At 43.6% G+C, this 17,436-nt stretch overlaps 1 protein-coding gene across 5 annotated transcripts in view; it reads left to right on the top strand.

Moving 5' to 3' along the window:
- The window catches only part of slc4a3 (solute carrier family 4 member 3), a 55,096-nt gene extending 38,120 nt beyond the window's left edge, over positions 1 to 16,976 (top strand). For 4 of the 5 annotated variants that reach the window (XM_030427869.1, XM_030427868.1, XM_030427870.1 and 1 more), the window contains 14 exons: positions 6,071 to 6,251; positions 8,018 to 8,123; positions 8,363 to 8,547; positions 8,876 to 9,095; positions 10,191 to 10,406; positions 10,489 to 10,637; positions 10,747 to 10,941; positions 11,124 to 11,312; positions 11,410 to 11,499; positions 11,599 to 11,765; positions 11,856 to 12,109; positions 13,605 to 13,774; positions 15,399 to 15,572; positions 16,709 to 16,976. In XM_030427869.1, the coding sequence (XP_030283729.1) occupies positions 6,071 to 6,251; positions 8,018 to 8,123; positions 8,363 to 8,547; positions 8,876 to 9,095; positions 10,191 to 10,406; positions 10,489 to 10,637; positions 10,747 to 10,941; positions 11,124 to 11,312; positions 11,410 to 11,499; positions 11,599 to 11,765; positions 11,856 to 12,109; positions 13,605 to 13,774; positions 15,399 to 15,572; positions 16,709 to 16,786 (2,374 nt within the window). In that variant the 3' untranslated portion in view covers positions 16,787 to 16,976. The remainder of the gene's footprint in view (positions 1 to 6,070; positions 6,252 to 8,017; positions 8,124 to 8,362; positions 8,548 to 8,875; positions 9,096 to 10,190; positions 10,407 to 10,488; positions 10,638 to 10,746; positions 10,942 to 11,123; positions 11,313 to 11,409; positions 11,500 to 11,598; positions 11,766 to 11,855; positions 12,110 to 13,604; positions 13,775 to 15,398; positions 15,573 to 16,708) is intronic. The other variant, XM_030427871.1, reaches the window with a different exon arrangement.
- Positions 16,977 to 17,436: the final 460 nt, after the last annotated feature.

The raw sequence follows: 17,436 nt of genomic DNA on the forward strand, positions 1-17,436 counted from the left end.
CGATCCCAATCCCATTAATGCCAAATAATTATCCCCACGCTGGTTCACGTGACAGGCCCCTGAAACACACATTGTTGTCTTAGATTAAGATGCGTCTTGATCCGTGTATTAACAGAACCTGCCCGGTGCTGCTCTGTTGACATTCTGATCCACGGGTTATATTTTTAAGGCAGTTTGAGGAATAAATTCCTCGTTAATCTTCCCCATCATCCCACAGTGGAGGTTACCAAAAAAAAAAAGGCAAACTCAGGGGAACCGAACAGGGAATTTCCAAATCTTGACATTCAAGAACACTTTGGCTCGTCGTCTGGTGTATTTCCCCCGAGGTTGACTGAAGTTTCAGATGTCAAGACTCGAGCGCCAGATTAAAAGTTTGATTCTTCATTGTGTGAGCTCTCCGAGCCTTTTGATCTGTGTCTCTGTAAAGACCTTTGCTTTTTGCTGTGTCAGACTTACTTACTGTTTCATACACACAGACAGAGTGGATGTTAAAACCTGACGATCACTAACTGCACACAGTAACTGTAACAGACAGCGTTAGAGGCACAAACGCAGCTTGAAACCGGCCTTTCTGTCTCTTTTGTTACCGTACTCATACTTAAAAAAAATCCATGATGAGTGGTTGAACATATAGTTAAGTACAAGTTAAATTTTGAGGTACTTGGATCTTACTTAAGTGTATTTATCTTCTGCTTCTTTGTACATCTACTCAACAACAATTTAGAGCCAAATATTGTACTTTATATGTATTTGACAACTGTAGTCATCAGTTGTTTTGCAGATTTATTTTTATAATACAAAATATAACCAACGAAAGATGTATAAAATTATATAATGTATAAAATATAACTGATCCCTGTTCATAAGCTACCCAGCTGGTAAACTAAACTTAAACCACCTTTACTAGCTGCAACACTGAAGTGAGGAACAGAATGATGAATCATTAATTATAATCTAATGTTATGATATACAGTATACGGGAATATGTCATTCTGCATAACGAGTACTTTTACTTTATGTGCTATAAGTTTATTTTGATAAATACTCTACTTTTACTCAAGTGGTTTCCAGTTTGCTGCTCGAGCTAACGTTGCTAACACGATAACACGAGCTGGCTAACTTTATCTTCGCTAACGCTATCTAATGTTTTTATTGCTAGCTAGCAAACATTAACGTTGTTTATGCTATTTAGTGTTAATGATGCTAATGCTACCCAGCTAATGTTAGGGCAGTACACTATGCCGGGCACATATTATAGAACTCAGCCATTTTTACATGTTTTTCTTCCCACAAACTGGCAACGAACTGTCGATCGCTGTCGAAGCACAGATACAATGTGATCCCACCGGCGTTAAAGTATTGGCTAAAATAAAAAGGTGTTAGAAGCCAGAAACAACTGAATTCTTACACGGACATAAACAAAACATTTTGGTCATAATAATGTTTTTAGTGAAAAGAGATCTTTATCCTGCACCAGTGTACAAGCTCTGTAAATGATTTGTCTACATACAAATGTTTAAAGTTTAAAACCTTGAACCGACTAAACATCGAGCTATTCAGGTTTCTGTGTCACACATTGTTTTCGCCTTTGTGTTTTTGTTGCCTTGTCGACTTTGCATGAACGGTTATTTTTTCCCGGTCAGCCACATGCTGCTGTCAAGTCCGATGATGTTGGTGGAAATTATTGGGTGTGATGATGTCAGATCCGTGTGTGGGCGGATGGAGATCAGCGGGAACAAAACAACCTGCTTTTGAATGTAAAAAATCCGGATTCATAAAAGGCATTAGCGCCCCGGACTAGGAAAACCTCAAACTCCCTCAGCTGCGTGCTCACAAACCCCCAGAGGGGAACAAGTTACATCAGGTCCCGCTCGCTTGTTAGCATGTGTGGCCGTAATGCATGTGAAATGTCATCTCCTCGCCATCTTTCTCAGATGATCCCCCGCTTATTGATCGGCGCTCGCATCGACACGCCAGCGAAACTGACCTGACAGATATGGTCAATGGGAGAGTGCACTACACATAGTGGATTATAGATTTTTGTGCTGTTACATAACGAAAGAAACAAGGTAACTGAATGTCAGCTGTCAGATTGAATTAGCCAAAGGGAAGATAAGCCGTGCTTGTCAACAATTCAAATGTCGACATGCTCCAGTTTATGTTTTGTGTCCTTTCGGCATCACTCTGAATGATATTTGGCATCTAATGATGGACAGAAAACATATTAATCCACTCTCTCTGTCAACCGTTATTTGATTCATTTGATTTTTAGTCCAGTCGAGGTCTGAGATGAAGTGTAATGACTTGACTGTTCCCCTGATTTTGCCTTTGATGCCACCATTAGGTTGACATTGTTGTTTTTTTATTGACAACTAATGGATGGACTGCTGTTGAAAAGTGGGTGATTTATTCATGGTGCCCAGAGGATAAATAATTTGTTGATCTTCTGACTTTTTCCTGTAGTGCTACCAGCACTTTGCTGTTGGGTAGATAACCATTAAATTTAATGTTTATGCAGAACATGGACGTCGGGGTAAACCAAGGCAGTTAGTGATAGTCAGGCTTTTTATCCTGTTCTATCATGACACATTTAGATTTTATTATTATACCATCAGAACCTCAGCTGTAGTTTGTGTTTAGTGCTAATAAACAAATGATGAACTAAGTCAGTGAAATGATACAAGTCCAATTTGTAAGAAAGTTGATTTTTGAGCCTCATTCGTCAAATACTGACGCTTTGGGGTTGTTGGAAGAGTCGACCAACATCCCAAAGATCTTACAAATTGGGCCACTAACTTCATTATGTGGATCATCCAATGAGTGTTGATGGTAATTGTAGTAAATTGAGCTACAAGCTATTTCATTTTCATTTTCATATTTTCATTTAGCCTCTCAACAGCTCAGTGGTCTGCAGCTGCTCTGAACCCTCCTGTTACTTTGAGTCAAAAATGGCCCTTAATTGTGTTTAACAGCAGAGAAAACACCTTGAATGTCGTTTTTTCAATTTGACATTTTATGACTTTTATTTAAGTGACCCCGACATTAGAAACAAGGGAAATATTGCCTTCATTCATATTTCCATGGATGCTGAACACCACTCGGGTACAGAGATTATCTTCGGGTCCTTTTTGACCCGGCAGTCAAAATCACAGTCACAGAGTCAGTTAGAGACTACAAAACACACACACACACACACACACACACAGCTGATTGATCTCCGACAGAACTAAAACTTTCTCGTGCAGGTGTTCCATCACCTTTCCACGACCCCGTACACAACTTTCAAAGATCAGAGTTGAAACAGTTTCAGAAACAACCATCAAAGTGTTGTTTACTGACACTTGTACATTCAGGTGTAAACGTGCTGCAGGTGACAGAACCTTCAGTTCTCTCTGAGCTGCAGAACACAGGTCTGGGACCAGCAGGTGAAGCAGCTGCTGGTCCTCCTGTCGTGGTCGTGGTCGCCCTCTCAGGTCGCCTTGTTGCTTTATGTTGTTCACATTTGACTATTATTGAAGTGCCTTCAGTAAATTGCATTCAAAACTACTTTCTGTGCATTTCTGATACTTTCTTGGACTGTACACGTGCTATTTCTTGATAAATATTAGCATTTAGCAATCACAGAGCTGCTAGCAAAGCTGAAGTGTAGCTTTTTAATCTTTTTCTCTTTGAGCTGACCTGCAGAAGAGTTGCTGTCAGTGTCCACCAGCAAACAGAAACATACTTCTGACAGCAGGTCCATTTGTTAGCTGTGAAGCTCGTTTAGCCGTTGTAGCTTTTCTTTTGACCAAATCAGGTGTGTATGGAGTTTACCCCGGTTGTCGTGTTATTGTAGGTTTTCCAATTTCCTTATCCTCAGATCTCAACCTTTAAAAAAAAAAAGCACAAAGGCTCCAGATTTACTACTTAATGGAGTAAAATTTCTTAGAGAACTGCTTTTGAAAAACGTTCACTTGTACCAGTTTTAGTTTGATTTGCCCAGAAAAATCCTCATCTCATCCCTGTGTTTCTGTATACAACCCTTCTATGACACCGGTGGAGCCTTCCCTGTCTGGCTCAGTGACAGTAATCCGGTGTGGAAAAAATACTGTGGCGTGATGACACTTCATTCTTCCTTTGGATGAGGCCAGAAGGTTACAGCGAGTAATCTAATAATGCTGACATTTGTCGTGACCAAATGTGCATGAGATGGATTCGACTCAAACAGAGCGACGCAGCAGATGAACGCGGAGTAAGCCGGCCAGCGGACACTCTCAGCGGCGCTCCGTCGTGCGCTCATTCCGTCTCTCGCAGCACTTTCCACATAAATTCCCAGCATGTCACTGGCTGCTTCCACTGGGGGAAGAAAAAACAAAAACTACTCATGTCATTAGAGTCATCACCAGTCTGAGATATCAGATTTACGACGTGGAAAGAAAACACATGGAGGTGCTGCTAGAATGTAGCTCATCGCTTTCTCAGAACACTTTCAAGATCCTCTGGAAACGACCTCGAGCACAATTCGACTTCAGCGTCGCACCTCGTTCTTTTGTCCCCGCTGCGCTGTCGCGTCCAATCCGGGCGCCGTCTTATTGGACCTTGAGGACCTTAATGAGCGCGGTGATGTCACCATTGGACTGAGTGGTGATGTAATGAAGCAGTGTTAAAAAAAAAACTTGGCTGGTGCGACACACTAAATGCTTCTCCTTAAGAGGGAGAGAAACACGCTTGGACTCACATGCGTGAAGGCGTCGCTAACAGGGCTGCAAAGATTATTCTCTGGCTGTTCTTCTGATGTTCTAATGCAAATATATCATCTTGAGAAATGACCACGTCGCCTCAGACTTTCTCGGAAGAGCTCTCTAATTAGCATACCTAGAAAAATAGTTTGGATTGACTTGTAGATTTATGACCTTTGCTTGCGAGTGCCTGAGTTAAAGCGCTTCAACATGTCGAGGGAACAGAAGGTAGAACCGACGGTGTGTGAGGGGAACACGAGTCACAGCTGTGCCGCTCATTTCTAGAATCCAGAATGATCCTGCTGCCGTCTTAATTAACACACCTCCTAATGACTGCACAATTGCAGTCTTATTACAAGTTTAATTCACCTTCAGGCTGGAGAGATAATTAGTAGACACACATTCCTGTTAAGGTTTCTGATGCTGAAGGCTTAAACACTTGCAGCTAAAAGAACTTCATGGCTATGATTTTAGCTTTAACCTTGTGTTGCTGAGATGTAGTTAAACTTTATTGACATATATTGATATATCTGTGAAGTGCAAATTCAGCCTTGACATGGTAACACATCATTATGAGATAAAAAGTCAATTATAAGATAGACAGTCAAGATTTTCTGTTAAGTTTTCATAACTTTTAAGTGTAAATGTGATGGAAGGATGGATGGATGAATGGATGGATGGATGGATTTTTAGATGGATGGTTAGAATGGCTGGCTGGCTGGCTAGATGGACATATGGATGGATGGATGGATGAATGGTTGGATGAATGGTTGGATGGATTTTTAGATGGATGGATGGATGGTTAGAATGGCTGGCTGGCTGGCTGGCTGGCTAGATGGACATATGGATGGATGGATGGATGGATGGATGGATGGATGGATGGATGGTTAGAATGGATGGCTGGCTGGCTAGATGGACATATGGATGGATGGATGGATTGTTAGATGGTTGGATGTATAGATGGATGGATTTTTAGATGGATGTATGTTAGAATGGATGGCTGGCTGGCTAGATGGATGGACATATGGATGGATGGATGGATTGTTAGATGGTTGGATGAATGGATGGATGGATTGGTTGTTAGATGGTTGGATGTATAGATGGATGGATTTTTAGATGGTTGGATGGATGGATGGATGTTAGAATGGATGGCTGGCTGGCTAGATGGATGGACATATGGATGGATGGATAGATGGATGGATGGATGGATGGGAAAATAAAGTACAATGTTATAATGACAGTTGTCTGTGTGAACATGTTGGCATTATTAGTAAAGCATAACCTCATACAGCTAACCTGTTAGCATGGCTGTAGGTAGACTGACTCGCTATCTTGTTTTTTATCCCCCGCAGCCATCCAAGTGATCTGAAAACCCGTTTCCACCGCCACCAATCATCCGGCAGTCTCCACAGCAGCTTCAATCACAACCACGTCCCAGACACCAGTCTGCCGCTGGTGGCCGAAGAGCACGACGAGAACCACGATAAAGGTGGCGTGTACGACCCCAAACAGGACGTGTTCGTCAGCCTGTTTGTAAGTTGATTCAGACTTTGCTTTAAAACACACCACAATCAATTTTCTACTTTGGACAATAGTAAACAAAACCTTCAAAATTCTGGGCAGCTAGTGCTTCTGTTTTGCCAGATGGCTGCAGAACAACTGGCATGTAACGTAGCAATGTTTGTTGTACCTGCCAGTGAACTATATCTTGCTGTCAGCTTATTATTGTGAAAACATAACTTAATTCAACAAAATGACTATTACCCAGATACAATACTTCATTGCTTTGCTATATATATTATATATTATGTATTATATATTATAATATAAACACAGAAGTTGGGTTTTTTTTTTGGTGATCCGAGTCTGATCCACATTTTATTCTCTCCTGTGTTATGAATTATGAACTGGTGAAAAAAAAAAGTCATGCCAAGTGAAACACTGTGAAAACACGTGTGGAAAAAGAAAATATTTTCCATGTGTGATACAGAATGACAAAAAGACATTCAAAACACATTTTCTTCCACGTATGAAACCAAGAATTTTATTTATTTCCCAGGAATGTTTTTTTGTTGATGTGGGAAACAAGTTTTGGAACGAGATTTAAAAAAAATATTTTTCCCACATGAACATTTTTATTTCCTCCTGAATTTTTTTTTTTCCACTTGGCTTCACATATAAAAAAAAAAAATAAATACATAAATCTTGGGTTTTCACAGATGGAAAATAGATAACCGAACTTAGAAAGATAACCCTGGTACATGAATTTTTTTCACCAGTTCTTCAGTCATAAACACAGAAGAGAAAACTATTTAGAGACTTACACATATCTACGTAAGCCCCGAGGGGCAAAAGAGAGGATTTTAGAAAGTCAAAAATAATGTTGCATCTTTGTTTCACTTGGTCCAAAACAAATGCAAGTGCTGCAAGTTCTCACGACATTAAGCAGAGGCACTCATTCCACTTTTGACCACAGGGGGCGCCAGATTCAACAAAAAATAAAGATCCTTGTAGCAGCTTTAACTCGACAGCAACCTTTTTCCTGCACACTCCCCTTAAATCTTCATATCAATCTGAGAAGGTGAAGGTGAAGAGAAATCAAATCTGGGTGATGATTGACTGCGACACAGTTGAAACAGTGCAGGCAGACAGCACAGCAAATAAACGATTTAATGAAGCCAAAGTCGGTGATTAACTCGTTCTGACATGAATCCACATGGATAATTGAACTCAGCTATCTGAATGGACAGAGATAAAAGCCACGCTGAGCTGTCTTGTTCTAGTTTATGGTTTGCATTAAGATCAGAGAATCAGCAGTAAGCACAGATTTAAGGATGATTACACTAAATTCCTGATGTGAGGCCCGTGGCTCCCTCGTTGCTCTTTGAAACGCCCCTCCATGAGGTCAGAAGTCGTGTAGGTAGTTCTTGAAGTCGGAGAGAGCGAGCCCTCTCCGTGCCACATGTGCCGAATTATGTTCTTAGTCAGCTTACAGGTGCTTCTAGTTAAAGCTTCTTGATGCATTAACTGTGAAAACTTAATGTTCCCCCGTGGCTTAAAATGTTGGCAAATTTGAAAACAGCCTATTAAAAAGATTCTGCTCAATCATAACGAGGCAGTCGTCCATTTGTGCTGGTTGAAATGTAACTCTACAGAAGTATTTGATTATAAATGTTCATATGCATTCCCACAATACATCCACGTTATTGGTCCCACGCTGCGTTGATGGTGTCACATCGTGTCGGTTGGAACAACAGTGTGATTTTTTTTGTCTTGTTTTGTTCTGTTGCTCCTCCAAGAAATCTCTCCACCCTCTGCCCCCTGAGAGCCATCCAGCTGCAGCCAGATCGATGAAGCTCCTCGCCAAGATTCCCAAAGACGCTGAAGCTGTCATTGTTTTAGTTGGTAAGCTCGGGGAGCTCCGACACAGTAGATTAGCTCGAAAAAGGAAGGCATTGTGTCTCTTCTCTCCCCTCTGTTTTTATAACCTGCGAAGGCATGAATCTGCTTGTTGTGAAATCGCCATTTAAAAACACTGAATTGCATCATTACATCACCGCAGGCATAGTTAAAGGTACATTTTCCTGTGTGCGTTGGGTGATTTGTGTACCTTCAACTAAAGTGCAGACGTTAATTGTGTTAAGGCTGCGTTGAGTTCCTGGAGCAGCCGGCCATGGCCTTCGTCAGGCTGAGCGACGCCGCCCTCCTGGAGTCGGTGCTCGAGGTCCCCGTCCCGGTTCGCTTTCTTTTCGTCCTGCTCGGTCCAAGTCAGGCCAACGTGGACTACCACGAGATCGGACGCTCCTTCTCCACTCTCATGTCCGACAAGGTAGATGTACAGTAAATACTGAAAGATGTGAAACCACTTAACAGACAGATGATTTAGTACCGAGTCCCAAAAAAAAGCAAAGAAAACTGTCGAATAGTCGTTTATTTACTTGATTTTAAGGAGGAAAAAAAGCAGCTGATCATCGCTCTTTGAAATAATTGATGAAACAGACCTTAAATCAATCATAGCAGCGAGGCTCCTCTCACTGCTAACAGATGCTGTAATATATACACAGTTAATGCAGTTATAAACGGTAGACCAGATCCTTTGAGCTCCGGCGACCTTTCCTAAGCTTCTGTTGATGACATCCAGTTGTGTTTGGCTGCAGAGTTTCCACGAGGTGGCCTACTTTGCCGACGACAGACAGGACCTCCTGAACGGTATCAATGAATTCTTGGACTGCAGCATCGTCATTCCACCCTCAGACGTGGAGGGCAAGGACCTCCTGAAGACGGTGGCCGACTTCCAGAAGCAGATGCTGCGCAAGAGGAAGGAGAGAGAGCTGAAGAGGCACCAGTCCGTATGTGGAATTGAACCGAACAACAAAGGTACTCTTGTCAAGTCCCCTAAACGAGACTCCTCTCCACGCCAAATCCTCAATTCCTCGGTTTGAAGGAGGCACCTGTGATCCTGCAGGAGATGTTAGACCCACACTGCGAACACAGACCGATCACAAACAGTCTGACTTCTCTAAACTGTGTGCAGAACACTCCCTGTGTTTGTATTGTTAAAATATAGACGTGACAAATAAGAAACAAAACAGTTTCACCCCTCAGTATTTGACCTTTTTTAGTTTCTATCGTGTAGAAAAGCTTGTTTAAGACAGGAATGATTCTTTAAAATCTGCCATCCACCTGTTAAAAAGGTCTAATCATTTTTTTCATATATATTTAATAACATTATTTACTAAAGAGTCTGAGTTATAGACAGTTGCCATAAAAACTGTTTGATACGACCACTAGAGGGCGCCAAAGACAGTTTTGAATCCTCCACATAGAGGAATAAAGACGTATTTTTCATCTCTTAGTACTTTCCAGATTCTCTGAATCATCACTCAGCTGCAGACCCTCAAACTGAAAACAAAATATATTATTATTTTTGCAATAACTTTCTGAAACAGCCGGGCACTGTTGATTTTAGGAGTAAACAGTGCATCTGTTGGGGACTATTTTCAGCTGCAGTTTAATATACTCTAATGCAGTATTTGTGGCACAGGGTTGCAACTAATGATTATTTTCAATGTCTATTAATCTGTTGATTATTTTCTCAATTAATCGATTAGCTGTTTGGTCTTTAAAATGTCAGAAAATTTTGAAACATGACGATCAGTGTCTCCTGACAGCCGAGACGTCGTCCCTGATTCTCTTGTTTTGTCCTCAACACAAAAGATTTTCAGTTTACTGTCATGGACGAGGAAGAGAAACCAGACAACATTCACATTTTTAAATGCTCGTTGCTGATTTATTTGATAATTAAAAACACACCCACGTATTGATTGTGCCCTTTCACATTTTGGTGACGATGGTTACATTTTCATTACATATTGTGCCTTTAGTCTCTGCTGTCGACTCGTGTGGTCGTTCGTTTAATTGTGACACTCGTGGTTTCTTTATGTAATGGACGCTGTCACAACCCCCCCTCAGAGGTGAACCTGGAGGAGGAGGAGGAGGGGGACCAGGAGGTGGACCCTCTGAAGCGCTCAGGGATCCCTTTCGGAGGCCTGATCCACGACATCCGCCGCCGCTACCCGCACTACGTCAGCGACCTGAAGGACTCCCTGGACATGCAGTGCGTCGCCGCCGTCATCTTCATCTATTTTGCCGCGCTGTCGCCCACCATTACCTTCGGAGGCCTGCTGGGTAAACCGACCCTACAAGAAACACAAACGTTTGGATGTCAGTCTGATAACCGTGCGCTTAAGATGTCTTTCCACACACACAGGAGAGAAAACAGAGGGCCTGATGGGAGTGACGGAGCTTATCGTGTCGACCGCGACTCTTGGAGTTATATTCTCGCTGCTCGCTGGTCAGCCCCTCCTCATCATCGGCTTCTCGGGACCCTTACTGGTGTTCGAAGAGGCCTACTACAAGGTACGTCAGCTGAAAACGTAGAATACATAAAGTAAAAGTCTTCAAGTATTTGTGCTTTATACGTCCCTGGTTTACACAGTCACCAACACGTCTGTGTCTCCTCTCTCAGTTCTGTCAGGCCCACAACTACGAGTACCTGACCGGTCGGGTGTGGATCGGGTTCTGGCTCATCTTCATCGTCCTGGTCATCGTGGCGGCGGAGGGCAGCTTCATGGTTCGCTACATCTCCCCCTTCACCCAGGAGATCTTCGCCTTCCTCATCTCCCTCATCTTCATCTACGAGACTTTTTCAAAGCTCATAAAGGTAAAACTTAACTGCTTCATACACATCTTCCTGTAAAAACACCTAACAGACTCATTTATTATGATTAATTGTACTTTAATTATAAGTTAAGTTGATAACATTCAAGAATTCGAGTGAATCCTTTCTGTATCCTGCAAAAACCTTCTACAGCGGGTAAACTGAGCCTCTCCTCTTGTTCCCAGGTGTTTCAGGAGCACCCACTGATGGCGATGTACCCCACCGACGACACCGTCGATGCCAAGTTTTCACACTTTGACCAGATATTCAACCAGCCCAACACCGCTCTTCTGTCCTTGGTCCTCATGATGGGCACTTTCTTTGTCGCTTTCTTCCTCAGGAAATTTAGAAACAGTCGCTTTCTAGGTGGCAAGGTAAAACTTTTAAACTCAGGCGCGCCTCAGGGTGCTCCGTGGAGTCAAGCTGTGTGTCTCGATGTGACTCATGTTTGGGTTTCTCGATCGTCCACAGGCCAGGAGAATCATCGGTGACTTCGGCATCCCCATCTCGATCTTGGTGTCAGTGTTTGTGGATTACAGCATTACTGACACTTACACTCAGGTAACTGTAACACCTTCAGTCGCAGCAACTGACGGAGAGCATCTTTGATCACAGCTCCAGCAAAGTGCTTAAACATTATTGTGATTTCCTTTGTTTTAGAAACTTAACGTGCCGTCGGGCTTCTCGGTCACCTCCCCCGACAAGCGAGGCTGGTTCATCAGCCCGTTCGGTGACAAGCAGCCGTTTCCCACCTGGATGATGGGAGCGTCCATCGTTCCCGCTCTTCTCGTCTTCATCCTCATCTTCATGGAAACTCAGATCACTTCGTACGTACAAAGTGTGATCATCTATCATCATTTTTTTTTACCAAATTTCAGCTTGTTGAATCAATTCCTGTTTTTCCTCCGATCCATCAGATTGATCGTCAGTAAGAAGGAGCGTCGGCTGGTCAAAGGTTCTGGCTTCCACCTGGATCTCCTGCTCATCGTCATCCTGGGCGCCATCTGTCCTCTGTTCGGCCTGCCGTGGCTCACGGCGGCCACCGTGCGCTCCGTCACTCACGTCAACGCCCTCACCGTCATGAGCAAAGCCACGGCGCCCGGAGAGAAGCCCATGATCCAGGAGGTGAAGGAACAGAGGCTGACCGGGCTTCTGGTGGCCGTTCTTGTTGGTAAGAGGGAAGAGACGAATGGGAGTTCAGGATTTCAACTATTGTTCAGATTTCCACACCTGCCACAAACGTGTGCATGGGGCTTTATTGAGAGTGATACTGGTTACATCAAGAGTTCAGGTGGGTGGAGTCTTTATTAGCCTTTACACAATATCAGATATCAGATGTTCAGTTGTTTACAATGTAGCCAGATAAAGACTCCCTGTTTCCATGCAGCGGTCATCGTTTACAGTCCAGTCAGCACTTTGAGATGTGAGACTGAGTGGGAGGTGACCGGACTAGCTACAGCTGAAAAACTGATCTTCAGTCAGACTTTGTGGTTCTTGGCCTGAAATGATAAGTCTGCTTTTGTTGACTCCTGTGGGAGACCTGAGACTCTTTATATTATTTATCTCTGCTCACAAGAGTTACGATAGGACGTAAAAATGGTGATGACCCAGAGGCAGGTAGTCAAACAAAAAGTGAGTTTTGATGAGCTCATTGTCCAAAATCCAAAAGAGAAACCAATAAAAGACGGGCAAAGGAAACAACAGGACCAGAGACTGGACTTTAATACAAACTAAACTAACAGGAGGAGGAGGTGCAGGTGGAGAGAGGTGGAGAAACACAGGTGAGGGGAATGAACAAGAGAGCAGAGGAGGAGCTGAACTCTGGGAACAGGGCTGATGAAGCCGATGCAGGACAGGTGTGGAGGGAAACAGCAAAAGACACAACAGAACACACACCCCTGCTGGGAAAAACCAGCATAGACCAACACACAACACACAACTGGTCTTGTGGGTCCATATGTTGTGCTTTGGTGCTGGTCTATGCTGGTTTTCCCAGCAGGGACATAAAAGAAATGAGACAACAAAAACACAATTGAAAATATTACATTCAATTTCAGACACTCAGTCCCCCTTAATATAACACACTTGCCCTTTAAATTCCACCAAATAGTTTCCTTCATAATCAATAAATAATATAAATAAATCACATCAGCTGGAGAAAAAGTGGGATGTGATCTACCGACCTGATCCGATCTGACAAACTCCAGAACATCTATGATGTTTTACTGGTCATGGACTTTATTGCCGACATCTCCAGGCAGCGGTTTGTTTTATATGACTGTCTCAAACTTATTTTATGTTCTGTTTACAAATCGTCTTCCAACTGAACTATAGCAGTCTTATTTCCAACAGAACATTTGTTGAACACGTCTGAGAGTTTTTATCCTCTGGCCCGGTCTGTTGTACCAGCAGAATATCTTGTTTCAATTAAGGTAGGCTTCCCACAGTAGACTTAAGTATGATCCAGTTTGGGTACACAACTGTAATGCCTGAGCTTTGCTTGATTGAAACGACTTTTTTCGGATTAGCCGGAGTCGCGTCTCAACCATCTCAGCTGAGCAGGGAACATGTTTCAAATCAGCGGCGTCGACGGCGTGTTTGCCTCCGCTCTCGTACGTAACGTCTCACCTTTAACCTCCTTCCTTGCCTCCCCCCCCCTCCCACAGGTATGTCCATAGTGATGACGGACGTGCTCCGGCTCATCCCGCTGGCCGTGCTCTTTGGCATCTTCCTCTACATGGGGGTCACGTCTCTGACAGGCATCCAGCTGTACGAGCGCATCACGCTCATGGTCACGCCCGCCAAGCATCACCCCGACCACATCTACGTCACCAAGGTAACGCGCGCAGTCGCGATGTTTGCATGCCCTCGCCGGTTTATCATTAGTGGTGGGACGGAGAAGCCAAACCCAAGCAGAGCGGCGACTGCGAGCGGGCCGCGTCTCTGCAGTCTCGGTTTGAAAGAATAACCAGATTATTCAGACCGGCGAGTGCATGAAACACGAACATGATCCCGCTCTTGGACTCCTTCACATCCAGTAAACTGTCAGTTCTTCACCAGCAGAGAATTACAAGCTGAGTGAGGAGTTTTCTGGCGCTACTTCCACCGACTTCCAAGACGCTGAAGAGAGGAAAAACGCTGCCGAGTTTTTGACCCCAAACGCAGCGTTTTTCCCCCCCCCCCGACCGTTGAAGAGAAACACAGTTTGTTTTCTCTCCAGCTGGTCACGGATGGATTTAGCTTCTCCGCCTGGTCATCAATAATGGAAGGGTAGAAGAAACCGGTGTCATACTAACTGCTAACTCGCGCTAGCTTGGCAACAACCCGCACAATTATCAGAAACCTGAATAAGGTGTTTACATACTGTGGCGGCATTTCTCTTTAACCAGCGTATCGGTGTTTCCTAAAAACCTGGACAAAGGGTTCATCCACACTGCTAAACCAGAACAAGGCCTGTGGTTTTTAGGTCTTATGGTCAGTAAGGAGGAATGATCGCAACAAGGAAAACCTGTTTTACTGAAAATAAAATCCTTTAAGCGAAGGCGAGGGGGGAAATGATAGATGTACAGCAGCAAAACCAGAAAATAGAAAAAAGAAACATTGTAATGCTTTAAATTTGAAGCAAATACAGTATACAATCGCATAAATATGCAAGTAAATGAAAACACAGTCGTTAAAACAGAGGTGAATATACAGATGTTGCAAGCACAAAAGTCACATGAGCTACTTCACGTTATAATCCTCTTCCAGTGGAGCCTTAGGCCTGATTACCAACACTTATTTAAAGAAAATCCACAAAGCTCCTTATTCGCAGCTTTTCTTTCGGGTTGTTCAAAGACAGACAAAAAAGAAAAACAGGTCTCAGGTTTGTTTCTGAGTTGATACAGGAGCAGACACAAATGGATCGATACCTTACGTGCTGACATCGATGTTTGGGTGAAGAGAATCAATTCCAAAAAACGGGATCCACGCACGCGAACTGCGCATGAAAACTCGTCTGTCGCCGTTGTGTGCATGCAGGCAGCGATCACCTGTGTGACGGCATCATTAAACTGAATTATATCATCAGGGTTTTCACATGTTTTGGATTCAAAACAGAAGAAAATATCTTTTGTCGATCTGTGTTCAGAAGCAGCCTCTTAATTCTGCTTTCACTCTGCAAAATCGTGACCTCTAACAGCATCTGTCTCAACGCTACTCATTCTCATACTGATTCTACTCGGAACCGGATTGGAAACAAGGTTGTTGCTCATGAAAAACTTGTGGAAAAAAAGTCAGGAAAGGTTTACAGGAAGTTGCACATTTGACACAAATCATTAGATGCGGGATTTTCCACTAGATGGAGCCAAAAACTTGTGATATTTTCTTGCTGCTGGGGAGCAGATTGTGTTCAGAGTGTTCACTGTGTCTGTTCTGCTGGTGTTCTGTCCATTAACCACCACGCGTGTTTGTTGCTGCAGGTGAAGACATGGCGCATGAACATGTTCACCCTGACGCAGCTGGCGTGCATCGTGGCCCTGTGGGTAGTCAAGTCCACCGTGGCCTCCCTGGCGTTCCCCTTCGTCCTCATCATGACGGTGCCGCTGCGCCGCCTCATCCTGTCCAGGATCTTCGAGGAGCGCGAGCTCCAGGCGGTAGGTTGGCTCGCACAGATACTCCGGGGAATGTTTGAGTCTTCGCCACGATAATCTGATCCCTCAAAAAACCTCCAGATAGTTATTTTACAGCAGATTTAACGTGAGATGGACGTCGGCCTGCTTTAAAAATCTGTCAAACGTCTCTTCAAGAAAATGGTACAAATGATTTTCTCCTCTGTGATCAGGGACGACTTTCCCTTCCAAATATTTTCGAACGATTTGCAAATATTTCTCTTCGCTCCGTCCTCTAACCAGAGAGAGTTTCACAGCTCGTCCTGAAGCGAAGCTCCGTTGTTTTCTTGGTCAGATCCCCCAAACCCATACATGTCATCGCTGTCAGATTAAAACCTTCCATTTCCAAAATGTTCACTTTTGCAGGAGCTAGGATAAACAATTTTGTTCTCAACTTGACCACCAGTCCCGTCACGTTCATCCAAAGGTCTCACGAACCCAGAGGCTCCGTAGAACCGCCTCAAACTGCAGAGGACCTTGAAATGAAGTTAAATGACCTAAATTGGATCTGAAATGTTTGATGCCTACAGACACGTTAACACCTGTGGTCTGGTTCGTACGATCCGGACTGAACCAAGAGCTGCAAGCATTGAAGAGCTGGAGCTTGCTGAATTAAAGGACTAGTTCTACATTTTTGTAAAAACGTTAAACAGAGGAGAAGATTGATTTGTATTCAGAGGCCTGTTTGTTAAAGAGGAAGTTACCACCAGTCAACTGACTTATATTTTTTCATACAAAAACATAGTCACATAAACTATTCAGAGGTCATGACCCATCCTCAGATTAAATGAATCAAATGCAATATTATATTAACTGATCTTGAGTGGTGATAAGCCGTTTTTTTAACCTTCAAACCGATGGAGGTTCAGTCAGCCATTTTTCTGTATTTAGGCTAAGCTAAGTTAGCTAGCTGCTGGCTGTAGCTTCAGATTTAGAGCATCGACATGTGACTAACATCAGTCTTCTTATCCAAATCAAAGAAGTGTAATTCCCAAATGTCAAACATGATCCACCAGAGTACACCTGAGAGCAAGACCCACCTTATCTAACATGTTCCTAGTGTGAAACCATCCTCAGGTGCTTTGAGTGAAAACGACTGAACATAATTTATCTTCCCGCAGCTGGATTGCGACGAGGATTCCCCCAACTTCGACGAAGACGGACGAGACGAGTACAACGAGATCCACATGCTGGTGTAGATTCAAACCGGACCCCGGCCTAAGACGACGTCCTTTCATCCTCCAGCTCTGACCAATCGGAGCGAGCCTCTCTGGGGAAAAAAAAATAAGAAAACCTCAGCTGTCTGTGGGTAGCGGTGACGAAAGCGAGAGTGAGCTGACGTCACCGCGTTTTGTAAAATATTAAAAAAAAGCTATAGCTGGATAATCACCTCTTACCTTCGTTTGTTAAAGAGCACACCTAATGTTAGATCTCCGTGGTGGCGTCGTGTGAAAAACCTCCCCTGAAGATGTTTATCGTGCCAGACGCCTGAAAACGGCTCCGAGCAGCCGACCTGAACTGGGCGATGCAAATCTTAGTTATCCCTTTAATTACTCTGCAGGTTCCGGGCGTAAGTGCAATGACGATGGTGACCTCTGAGACTACAGCAGGCTGGACGATATATATATATATTTTTTGTCCTGAAAGTAGGGAAGCAGGGTCAATTTGCTTTCATTTCCGTTCATCCGGGGAGCAGATTTTCACCGAAACGCATTAAATGTTCCGGCGAATTGACCCTGAATCTCAAAGCCCTGAGCTCCACTGCCGACCCGCTGTAGCTTAGCTGCCGTTTTTCCTTTATACTACTGCCATTGCCTATAGGTTGCAATGATGTGCAAACAAGGAGTTA

This window comes from Sparus aurata, chromosome 9, assembly GCF_900880675.1.
Source record: "Sparus aurata chromosome 9, fSpaAur1.1, whole genome shotgun sequence".
In the NCBI taxonomy this organism is placed as follows: Eukaryota; Metazoa; Chordata; class Actinopteri; order Spariformes; family Sparidae; genus Sparus; species Sparus aurata.